The sequence below is a fragment of the Myotis brandtii genome, unplaced genomic scaffold (genome assembly GCF_000412655.1).
Source record: "Myotis brandtii unplaced genomic scaffold, ASM41265v1 scaffold436, whole genome shotgun sequence".
NCBI lineage: Eukaryota > Metazoa > Chordata > Mammalia > Chiroptera > Vespertilionidae > Myotis > Myotis brandtii.
Window position 1 is genome coordinate 436,802 of NW_005366679.1, and position 11,249 is coordinate 448,050.

The window sequence follows — 11,249 nt, forward strand, 5'->3', positions numbered from 1 at the left end:
TCTACCTGCAGTGTACAAGGGTTCCCCTTTCTCCACATCCTCTCTTGCACTGGTATTACTTGTCTTATTGATAACAGCCATAGAACAGGTGTGAAGGGATGTCTCATTATGGTTTTAATTTGCATTTCCCTTACAGCTAGTGAAGTTGAACATCTTTTCATATACCTGTTGGCCACCTGTATGTCTTCTTGTGAGAAGTAGACACTTCTCTGTTCACACCCTCTGGTTGAATACTTTTGATAGTGAGCTTGAAAAGCTTCTAGGAAGATAACTTTGCAGTGGGGATGGATGAAGGCTTATTTAGGTACAAAGCTAGTGACCTGGTGTACAAAATGCAGTGAGCCATTGTGATACATTTATCTTCTAATGACCTTAAAGCCTTTTAAATTTTACCTGATAGGGGAATCAATTCAGATTAACTTTTTAATCATCGTCTGAGTAGAGGCTTCATGTTTATTTTGTCTTAACTATAAATACTTAGGGACCATAATCATTTTCTAATGTGAGTGCAGCTTGGTTAGCTGCTTTTGGAATTCTGATGTTTGGGGATAGTGAGTGCATCACTAACGTTCTTTCCTTATTCCTCCAATAAGGGACCACTTGATGATTAGGGAATCAGACCTATCAGAATTTTAAAGGAATGCTTTGGCCAACCTTAGATTACTTATTGGAGTTGGTAAAGAGCCTTTTCTCAGCAGCCACTTGTCACCCATAGCACCTTGCAGTATGTCTACCAGCAGGCCACACTGACATTCCATTCCCGAGGATGTGTGGTTGAAAGTTATCTTATTTTCACAGCAGTGTTTCTAAAACCAGTCATTTGCATATCTCCCTCATGATTTTTTTTTTGCCAATGTATTTACTTAGTCTTATTCTTTAAATTCTTTTTATTAAAACTGAGCCCTTTGTAAGTTATCATACCTGTGTAATCACAGGCTTGATGGGTTAGTGTTAGCATTCCAGTGCTTCTGTTAAAAGTATGTTGTTTCTGTATCACTTAAAATTTCAACAGTGTGCTTACCCCTCGCTGAGAAACACCGACCTCAGCTTTTTGTTAGGTAGACGTGAATACCGCTGAAGACTGCATTAACTCATTTGGACCACAGGTTTTCCCATAGAAGAAATAACAGCTCTGTTACTCTATTTAGGAACTTAGTGAGCAGAGAAATGGCTATACAGCCTCCGGAAATGCTTAGTGGGCTGTATATGGACATCTCTGTTAATATTTGGGACGAACCCTGGGCAAAATTGTTCATGAGCTAACATAGTAAATGACTAATTTTCCAAATAAACTTACTGATTTATTATCTATCTATTTATTCACTTGCTGACTTTATTTAGTAATGTATTAAATAATTACTAAAGTGATGCATTGCTAATTACAGACTTGTCGACACCAGTGAAGGGGATGAGAAGTTATGGTTTGGGGCAAGGGGCTCCCTTTCTGTCCCCACCAAATATACATGGTGAAGTTGGACATCTCTTCCAGTTAGAATAAAACTGCCTTTGTAAATGAGAAAAAAGCCCTCACATAATTACTCAGTTAACTTCCTCAATATGTAACCTATTTCAGAAATCAAAAGCTGTTGAAAAAAAGTCCCCCAAATTCCCAGCTATCCACTCTAAGATTAATAGGACCAAGCCGCCTATCTTTTGGTTCAGAAGAACTGAAATGATTACTAAACATATGTGAGTAAGAAATTTTATCTTGCTCATGGAAGCCATCCAGTTCTCCAAAATAGCATTTTATTCTCATACCTTGTAAGTGTCTATACTCTATTGAAGTATGTATGTACATTTACATAGATATTTATATGAAGACATCCACTGTCAGTTTAATGCTAACATATATCAATTACTATGAGTAATTATTTCCCATGCTTTAAAAAATTTTTTTATCCTTGAACCTTTTCTTGACTTACTTTCTTCTATTTTTACATTTTCTTTCTCCCCTTTTTATTTTCCCCCTCATATCTTAAAGTAAAAAATAACAGTGATTTTTGGTATCACCCAAGGAGAAATTGGTTTTTGGTTCTGTGACAGAATATGCTTGCTTGTTTGTGGAACAAGTCACATAATGTGAGGAACTCTATAGGTGAGTGTCTGGAATTTGGTCAGTAAAGGGCTTGTTGTTAGGCAGGTTTCAAAAAGTTTGATTCTCACTGCAAAACTATTAAATTCCCTAATCTTTTTGTTGTTGTTGAGGGAAGTTTATTATAATACTAGAGGCCCGGTACACGGAATTCCTGCACTGGGGGGAGGGTCCCTCAGCCTGGTCTGCACCCTCTCACAGTCCGGAAATTCCTGCACTGGGGGGAGGGTCCCTCAGCCTGGCCTGCACCCTCTCATGGTCCGGGACTCCTTGTTCCTTACCGCCCACCTGCTTGCTACTCCTTACTGCTTGGCTCGCTGATCCTTACCACTGCCGTGGTGGTGGGAGCTGCGCTTGCCAGCCGTGAGCTTGGCTTCTGGCTGAGCGGCACTCCCCCTGTGGGAGCACACTGACCACCAGGGGGCAGCTCCTGTGTTGAGTGTCTGCCCCCTGGTGGTCAGTGCTCATCATAGCGACCGGTCGTTCTGGTCGTTCCACTATAACAGTCGTTTAGGCTTTTATTATATAGATGTTGAAATATAGGTCAGAAATTTACCTCATACACAATTTATCTAGTAAACATATTTACAGCAGCAATATTTCCTTTAATATTTATAAGCAACACATATTTCTAGTGCAGATATGTTGGCAAGAATTATAAAAGTCTGGACATTACCCACACCTGTTTCAATATTGTTGTATAGGACAAAAATTCATTACTAGTTGAAGAAATGTTTTGGGAATTCAGTAGTAATCCAAATCCAATGAAATCTTAATTACCAATATATTAAGTTATGAAGATTTTCAGTCCCCCATGAAATTATTTTATTTAAGCAAAGAGAAAGATAATCTGATATCAGCAATTTAGTCAAATTTATAAAGTGTAATCTAAATTTGTTACCCCCCTCCCCCCTGCCCCATGTCAGAGGTGGAAACACATATTACTAGATACATTACAGCTAGGTAATAATGCATAAAGGTTGGTATCCATTTTGATTGCTCTGTGTCCATGCCTGGCTAATTATAAATATTTTGGTTATCATCCTCCCCAGTATACTTTACAATTAAATAGTATTTTCAACTTATAGAGATATGTCTATAATTCTTCCAGTAATGCCTTTTGAAGTAAATAGAATTTCTCTGCTACAGAAATTAAAAAATAATTAGAGCACCCAGTTGCCAGCATTTTAGCAATTGAGTGGATTAAACTTGTAACATGGCAGAAGGGGAAAATAATCACTTCTAGAAATGGATTTTGTAGTTGTATTTAGGCAGAACTTCCAAACATTGAAGACATTAGTAATGGTACCATCCTCCTTCCTCATATAGTGTGGACCCCGAAGATGATGCTGAAATATTTTCTCAGGGTTGGGGATACATCCTTATATAGTCATAGCAATGTTTATTATCATCAGTGTAAGTAAAATTTATTTATCAAACATTTAAAAAAAATCTATTATGTTCTAGGTACCAAGTAAAAATATGGTGATAAACCCTGTTGTCAGGGAGTCTGTAACCTAGGGGTTAAAAGAACCAAGAGATACAAAGTACTGAGAATATTCTGAGATGGAATAATGTTTACCATAGTTAGCCCAGTCTTATCGAGTTGATGTTTGAATAGCAACTTAGACAAGGAGAAGGGATTTGCCCAGTTGAAGGGGTGAGGAAGTATGTGTCAAACCAAACAAAGGGTTTGCCTGTAACAAGTCCCAGGAGCTCCCAGCCGCATGGCATATGCCAGGAACCCTCCCAGCTCCTCCCCGCTCCTCTCTGAAAGGCAGGAGGCTAGAGTATAGCACTGGGAGAAACCAAAAGACTAGAATGTGCCAGTTCAAGATAAGGAGAAAGGTTTAAGACAGAGGAAGTTCTCAGACTGATGGTTGCCAGAGAGGAGGAAGGTTGGGGGACTGGGTGAAAAAGGTGAAAAGATTAAGAAGTATACATTGGTAATTACAGAATGGTCATGGGGTTGTAAAGCACAGCATAGGGAATAGAGTTTATTATATATATATATATCTGTATATGTATATATATAATTTTATTTTTAAAATTTATCTTTATTGTTGAGAGTATCACAGGTGTCTCCCCTTTTCCCCATTGACCCCCTCTACCCGATAATATTGTAAACTATGTACGGTGCCAGGTGGGGACCACTTTATAAAATATATAATTGTCTGACCACTATTCTGTCCACCTGAAACTAACACAAAACTATATGGACTGTACACTGTAATTGAAAAATTAAAAAAAAAATAGAAAGAGGGAGTTGTAAATGGTATTAGAGGTCAAGTAAAGGCTTTGGATTTGGCTTTTACGGGGCATTGACGGCTGTTGCTGCGTGGTGAAGTAATAGGTGTGGAGGTCACACGGATACAGAGTCCACAGTGAATGGGAGAGGAAGGAGCAGAAATACAGCACCTGTAGATGACACTGTAGACATAAGTCTGGGAATGACACCTTGAGAGCTTTCCGGAGAGGAGGACACATAGCCACCAGGGTTCCCTGGCTTCTGCCAGGCCACCGCCTCCATGCTGGAGTTACTTCACCCCTTGGAGGGCTAAGACAGAATTGAGGGAAAGTTCATATATTGAGGGAGTATAAAGGGAAAGAAATCTTGAGAAGGGGTGAGTCAAGGTGGAAGCTCAGCTGTGGGCAGGAGAAGGGAAAACTCCTGGGAGATCGAGAAGATGCAGGAAGTATAAAGATGGGCGGCAGGAAGGTGAGAGAGAGTTCATGCCCTAGGGCCGCTATTTGGACTAGGAAATATTTGTGACATAGAAGATCATCCCCTGTTGACAGAGAGGAACACGGAGGAGTAGGGCCTGGAGAGTGATGAGGTTTGGGAAAAGCTGCTGTGTGGAATGTGCGAGGGAGCTGTCCAGGCCAAGGCGATTCCTAGACGTGACGCTGGGATGTAGTAATTTATAGCGGCCGTGACGGATGTGTGTGTATGTGTGTGTTCAGGTATGTGATTATATTCATGTTTTGTGCTCATGTACATGTTTATAAGGGTGTGTTCATACGTGTGTTTGTGTATCTTTGTGCCCTGGAGATAATTCCAGTCCAGATATAGTCATCGATCACTTGATTTACCCTCGTTTATAGAGATCCATCTGTTTTTCATCACGATGCTAGGGACAGATTATTTCTGCCCTTGGGGACAGTGGCTCAGACCTATAAGGAATTAAAACCCTGTATAGGGCGCCGTGTAGTAGATCAGAGGAGGCAGGTTAATATATGAATGGAGAGGGAGGAGGTGGCATCTTGGAAGCTTCTTGGAGGAGGGGACCTCTTAGCTGGCTTTTGCAGGAAGTGAATGTTGCAGGTGAGGCATTTCAAAACTCTAGAGGGAAGGACAACAGAGATTGTTGACTCAGGTGTAGTACATGCTCAAGGCATGCAGTAGCTGAGAAATTCTGAATCAGGGCAAAGATTCAGGAAGGTGGATGGATGTTAGAGTTGGTGACTGACCTGACTTTGTTCTGATAGAACTAGAAATTAGGACCAGAAAATATTTTGAAAACAAAAATATTTCTTGAGCATTGATATGAGTTGGTTCTTTTTTATCTTTCTCAAAAGTTGTAGTGTTACTTCAGTATTTTCTAAGCCAAGTATCTGGTAGGTTTTTTTAAAAAAAAAATAACGTTAAGAATGACAGTATTAACCCTAAAATAAATTTTTTAAAAAATGTGCTAGATATTCATGTTTACATGTATGTAATATATATTCATATTCTATACTCCAGTTCAGTTAGATAGTCTATATTATAGGCATTTTCTGGTGTCTAGGTTATAAATGTACCATATGCCAATTGACCATTTTTGGCCCTTGAAGAAGTATAATCAAACACGACTGTGTCATTTGCCTCTTTGGAGTGTGAAACTTTTAGGTTATTAAAGCCTTGTTTACTTTGTTGATAACATTCATAAGGGAAAAATGTATACTTTTGCTTCTGTCACTGCTAAGCATTTTCTGAAAGTCTGCCCTTCCGAATGAAAGAGAAAGTAAGTTGCTAAAAGCAAAAATGCCTTGCTCTAAGGAGCAGTCTTGTAGTGCCTAGGTAATTAGGCAATAGGGGATCCCCCCCACGTCCCCCCCCTCCCAGCCTCTGGCTTCACTCGTACCCCTGAAGTGCATCACGCTAGCTGCCCAAATCAAATTGCTCACTTAATATTTAATGTTTCTGCAATGGAATCACTTTCTCCCTTGAGGTTGACTTCAGATTTGCCAGACACACTGACAACACTGCACTCCTTCTTTTCCCCACATGACCTCAGCTTCTGCTTAAAAAATGTACGAATAAAGGATGCTTTTGTTCCTATCTCGCCTGCCTGTGATATATTGACAAAGTGTCTGCCGGCTGAATGGAATAGTTTTACAGTATGAGGGCTGCTTTCAGCGGAGGGGCAGGACTTGGGCTTCAGAAGGAAGTGAATTGGATAGGTCAGGAGAACGTACCATTCGTAAACACCCCTTTCCTTTTTTATTCACGTGTCAGGACAGCAGGCGCAGGCTGCTCAGTGCCCGTCCCTGCCCAGAGCCGGAGGGAGAGCAGCTTGGAAGTCTGCTGCAATTTTTTAAACCTTGCTTTTTCCTCTCCCCCCCTCTGGCCATGATCTTCAAGTGCTCGGACTTGTCTTAGGAGCTGTTTTGAAACTAACATGGTTTAGTCCACTAACTGCATGTTGGGTAAATTCAAAACCCACATGCTCGTCCTCTTGCAGTGGAATAAGTCACATCTGATGGACATTTTCTGTGCTTATAGCATAGTAATGAACGTCTGACAGGCGCGACCTTTCATAAGACAGCCCACACTATTGGCTTTCTGCCCAGAATATTGCTGCAACACTATCTGTGATTGGTTATCTCTCTATCATGCATTGCTTCACCAGGGGAAACGGCCCCTTTTTTTAATAAATCTACGATGGCTGGCTGCAATATGCCTCACTGTAAGTATTGTGTGTGTGTGTGTGCGTGAGCAAGTGTGTGCGTGTGTGAGAGAGAGAGACAGCAAGAGAGCAGGCTGACACGAATATGACTTAGTCTGGTAGCACATGGCAAGGTTGTGGTACTGTAGGACATCGGTGAAGTGCTACTTTAGTAAATCTTAACCTATCTCTTTTTTCTACAGGTTGGTACTAAGAAGTGCCTTTCCTGACGTCTCTGCTGCTTGGAACCGCTTCTAGAGCAGTCTCTGCTTTTGCCTTGCTTGCTGCCAGCTAGACTGTGACGACAGCACATCCACCCTCCACCTCTAGCCCAGACACCCCCATTTCTACTTAGAATCAAGAGAAAAGCTCTAAGTATCTGGCATTGCCCTAGGCTGCTTTAGTTTTTGAACGAAAAGTTTGCTGAAAAAAGTAAGATATCTTCTGCCAGGAAATCAAGGAGGAAAACAAAACAAAACAAAATCATTTTCTCGATTTTGTTCTAAACTGCTGCATCTGTCTATGCCAAACTAATCAATACCGATTGCACCACCAAACTCCATTGCAAATTCAGCTGTGAGGAGATTCCCTTTCAGACAACTTTGCTGAGAGCAGCTTGGAAAATCGGTGTCCAGGGGTCTGCCACGTTTTCATGCTTGCATTTTGGGCTCAAAATTGGCACTGGGAAGGGGTTACTGAGAGCCCAAGGCTGATTCCAGGCCCTCCTTTTAAACGTTCATCTACTTAAGATCCTAGGATTTCTCTAAAAAAAACAAAACAAAACAAAAAAAACCTCTTTGAATTAACAGTTTCATGCTGTGAATTTCTAGTGGGAGATCTTTTCCTTGATATCGACAACACAATTTTCCATGTACTTTTAAAGCAGGGAGTGGGGAAAACGTATTTTGGAGGGGACATTTTCATCATCATTTTACAGTTTTATCAGTTCAGCATTTTTTTTTTGGTAGTAGTGTTTTGTTTTGTTTTTTGAGGGGGGGTTGGGTTTGTTGGTTTCACTGAAAAATTTAACTACCTGTAAAATCTAAACATGGCTGTGAGTGTCGCACCGATTCGGGACACAAAATGGCTAACACTGGAAGTCTGTAGAGAGTTCCAAAGGGGGACTTGCTCGCGGCCAGACACGGAATGTAAATTTGCACATCCTTCGAAAAGCTGCCAAGTTGAAAATGGACGAGTAATCGCCTGCTTTGATTCATTGAAAGTGAGTAAATGTTACATTATTTTAAGGCTATGCAATAATTGAATAGAGGGGATGTGGACATAGAGTTCACTGAGTTTGGGATGATGGATTGCCTTGCTAATAGTTTAGTTCTACGGGGTGTTCTTATTGATGATGATGGGGTTGGGGGACTTGATTGAGAACCAATAGAAGCAAGCCTGGCCAAACTTGTTTGTTATGAATAACTTTACCAGTCCTTTAATGCTATGCTTTTTTTTTTTTTCCTAGAGCAGAAAGTGTCAGCTTTTTAGCTTCGTAATAAGTCAGCGTCTATAGGAATAGTAAATGTAGATACATGTGTGTGTTAGCATATGCATAGATTATATACAAGGCCATGGCAGAAGCTGAATGAAGATGATTTGATTTTGCTTGTTTCTAAAGGTGCTGTAATGTTGTAAAAGAATAGCAAATATTAGGTCAGCTAAACTTGCAAAAGATGTTTTATATTAATATTTTGACATTATGGATTTCCTTTTCATTGTATGAGCATATAGTTTTAAGGCCAGAAGCAATGCAATTTGTGGAAAAAATAATTAGAAGTTTTGATCTGCTGCCTACAGCACCCTATCTAAGCCATAAAGTTTGTTGAATGTGAGTTTAATAAATAAGTAGAAACTCTTAAGTACTAGTATTAATTGGATTTTTTTTTAGCTTCTAAATTTCTAATTTGAAGGAACTTTATTTTCTGTTAGGTCCTAATTATTTTTTTATTTGTAACAATCTCAGCTAGAAATATTAAGAGTTAGTTTTCATGGGTACCATAATACTAAAAGATTCACTTTAGTATAACCAGACATTCAAAAATGTCCTTGTATTTCAGGTATCAGGTTTGAGAGTGGCTCTTTTAAAAGACAGCATACATGTCTTTAATTTTGACATGCAAGGTCAAGTCTAGGAGTATGAGGATTCCTGGGTGCTCTGTCTGTTTGGTTTAATTCAATTGCCTTTGAATACTAATGTGCCAATATAATTCCCTCTTTGAGCCTTTGAGATGGCTCTGTTGTGTGTGTGTGTGTGTATATATATATATATATATATATACACACACACACACATACATATATATATATTAAAAGTCTCATAGTTTTATCCTTTGTTTTGCAAAAAAAAAAAAATAGTGCTATCATATGCTTTCCTTAATAACATGGGGTGAATTAACTGAAATAGTTAGCTCATAAGCCAACATACAATTCACTCAGGTGTTATGAGTGCACTTAAGAGTTAACTAGTTCAGTTAATTGCTTTTTGGGGGGTCCAGATTGGGCTGCTCCCTTCGCTAAAGTTTTTTCTCCAAAGACTCAAGGATATTATCTTCAGAGTAGGATAAAAAAAAAAAAAAAGGTTTTTACAGTAACACAGATAACTTTACAATGTTAGATTATTCTTAATGTCCTAATCCTAAAGATCAGTAAGCAAAAGTTATAAGTTATCATGGGGCCCTTTTCCCCCCTTTACTCTAAAGACATCATTGAAGGGCACAGTGGTTGTAGCTTTGTGAACATGTATTCCTACATTCATGCCGACTGAATGTAGGTGTAATTAGAAACTGGGATCCATAAAATGAGGGGCAAAGGGCTAATTACACTTGTCGGTAAACAGCTGTGTCCATAAGTAACCCTGTTTTGACCCAATTACTAGTAAATCCAGTTTTTAATCCTACAGACAGTTGATGGTGCACTGGTAGCTGCAAAATGAAGGGCATTTAACTTGGCTGTGACATTGAGTGGTTTCACAGAAGACTTGCCTCCACAGCACTTGGGAACATTGTGGAACATTAAAATTCAGTTGCTATTTTTCCATTTCAAAATATTTTTCTTAGTCGCTGCTCACTTGTGGCCGCAGAACAGTCCCCCTTTGAGTAGAGTAGCAGCTTTGCTTAGAGACGTGCTGTGTGGTTAACAGGATTCAACCGCCACATCAAGGACTTATTTTTTTTTTAAACAACAAATAATTTGAAGATTTAAAATGTACTGATGAGATGAACCCATTTTAGCCGATAATCAATGCAGACTTCGTCTTTCTTCTTTGTCTTTCTAAGAGAAACTGAAATTTACTTCCTAGTCTAAAACCTGATTTAAAAAAAATATATTTTGATTTGAATCTGAGGAAGAAGACACAAATGTATCTATGGTGAAGCTTCATTCCCAAAGCAGTAGTTCCTTGAATGTGAGTGAAATAACTATATTTAGAATTAATTTTAGAATTTTTGAAAAGGTAATTAAGTATTCATGTTTCAAAAATTAGTTGTTTTTTATATATAATTTTAACACATGTGATTCTTAACACAGTGTTTGGAATCTGACCTTTTATATAGTAGTCTTCCTGTGTTCAATTTTGTGGCTAAAATAGATCAAAAACATATTTAAAAACAGTTAAAGTAAGCCTGTGACTCATGCCTGAAGTTCTGAAATTTGGGAGCATTATGAGATTTCCATGCCAGTAACTGCTAGATCATTTGTATTGTCTCAGAGAGTAAACGGAAGGAATTGAGAAAACTTGCAATATCCTGACTTCTTTAATAAAATGTGTTCTGTGTGTTGCTGCGATCCACAGTCCAGCCTTTTGTGAGTTCTTGAGCCGTGAGATGGAGGTAGCCTGTGTAATCGACTATTTTTAGCAAGTTAGAAAAGCAAACCAAATCCTTGCCGCGAGGACCCTGTGAAATGGCTGTACCCTTCAGCTGTGCTGTTTCAGACTTTGGCCAGGCTCCCAGGTGACTTACGTGTATAGCAGACTTCTCTACTTAGAAGAGGAGAATTTGTTTCATTAAAAACACAAGTCGAACAGTTCAGAAAAGTCGTTATGCAAAAGAAACCAATCGGCATATGACTAAAGGCAGTAGGAGGAAAATTAGCCGATAGTATTTTAGTTGCCCATTGGTGATGGTAAAGTTTAAATAATAAACTTAGATTAAATTGACTAGATGAAAACAGAATTTTGTATCACAATAAATGTGTTGATAAGTAAATGAGAATACATCGTAATGAGG

At 39.1% G+C, this 11,249-nt stretch overlaps 1 protein-coding gene across 17 annotated transcripts in view; it reads left to right on the forward strand.

Moving 5' to 3' along the window:
* Positions 1 to 11,249, forward strand: part of MBNL1 (muscleblind-like splicing regulator 1) — a 197,899-nt gene that overhangs the window by 50,026 nt on the left and 136,624 nt on the right. For 14 of the 17 annotated variants that reach the window (XM_005874395.2, XM_005874394.2, XM_005874392.2 and 11 more), the window contains exon 2: positions 7,224 to 8,242. The exons of 1 other annotated variant lie outside the window; for it this stretch is intronic. In XM_005874395.2, the coding sequence (XP_005874457.1) occupies positions 8,069 to 8,242 (174 nt within the window). In that variant the 5' untranslated portion in view covers positions 7,224 to 8,068. Of the gene's footprint in view, positions 1 to 6,671; positions 7,042 to 7,223; positions 8,243 to 11,249 lie in introns of those variants that run through there. 2 more of the 17 variants (XM_005874393.2, XM_005874404.2) reach the window with 2 other exon arrangements.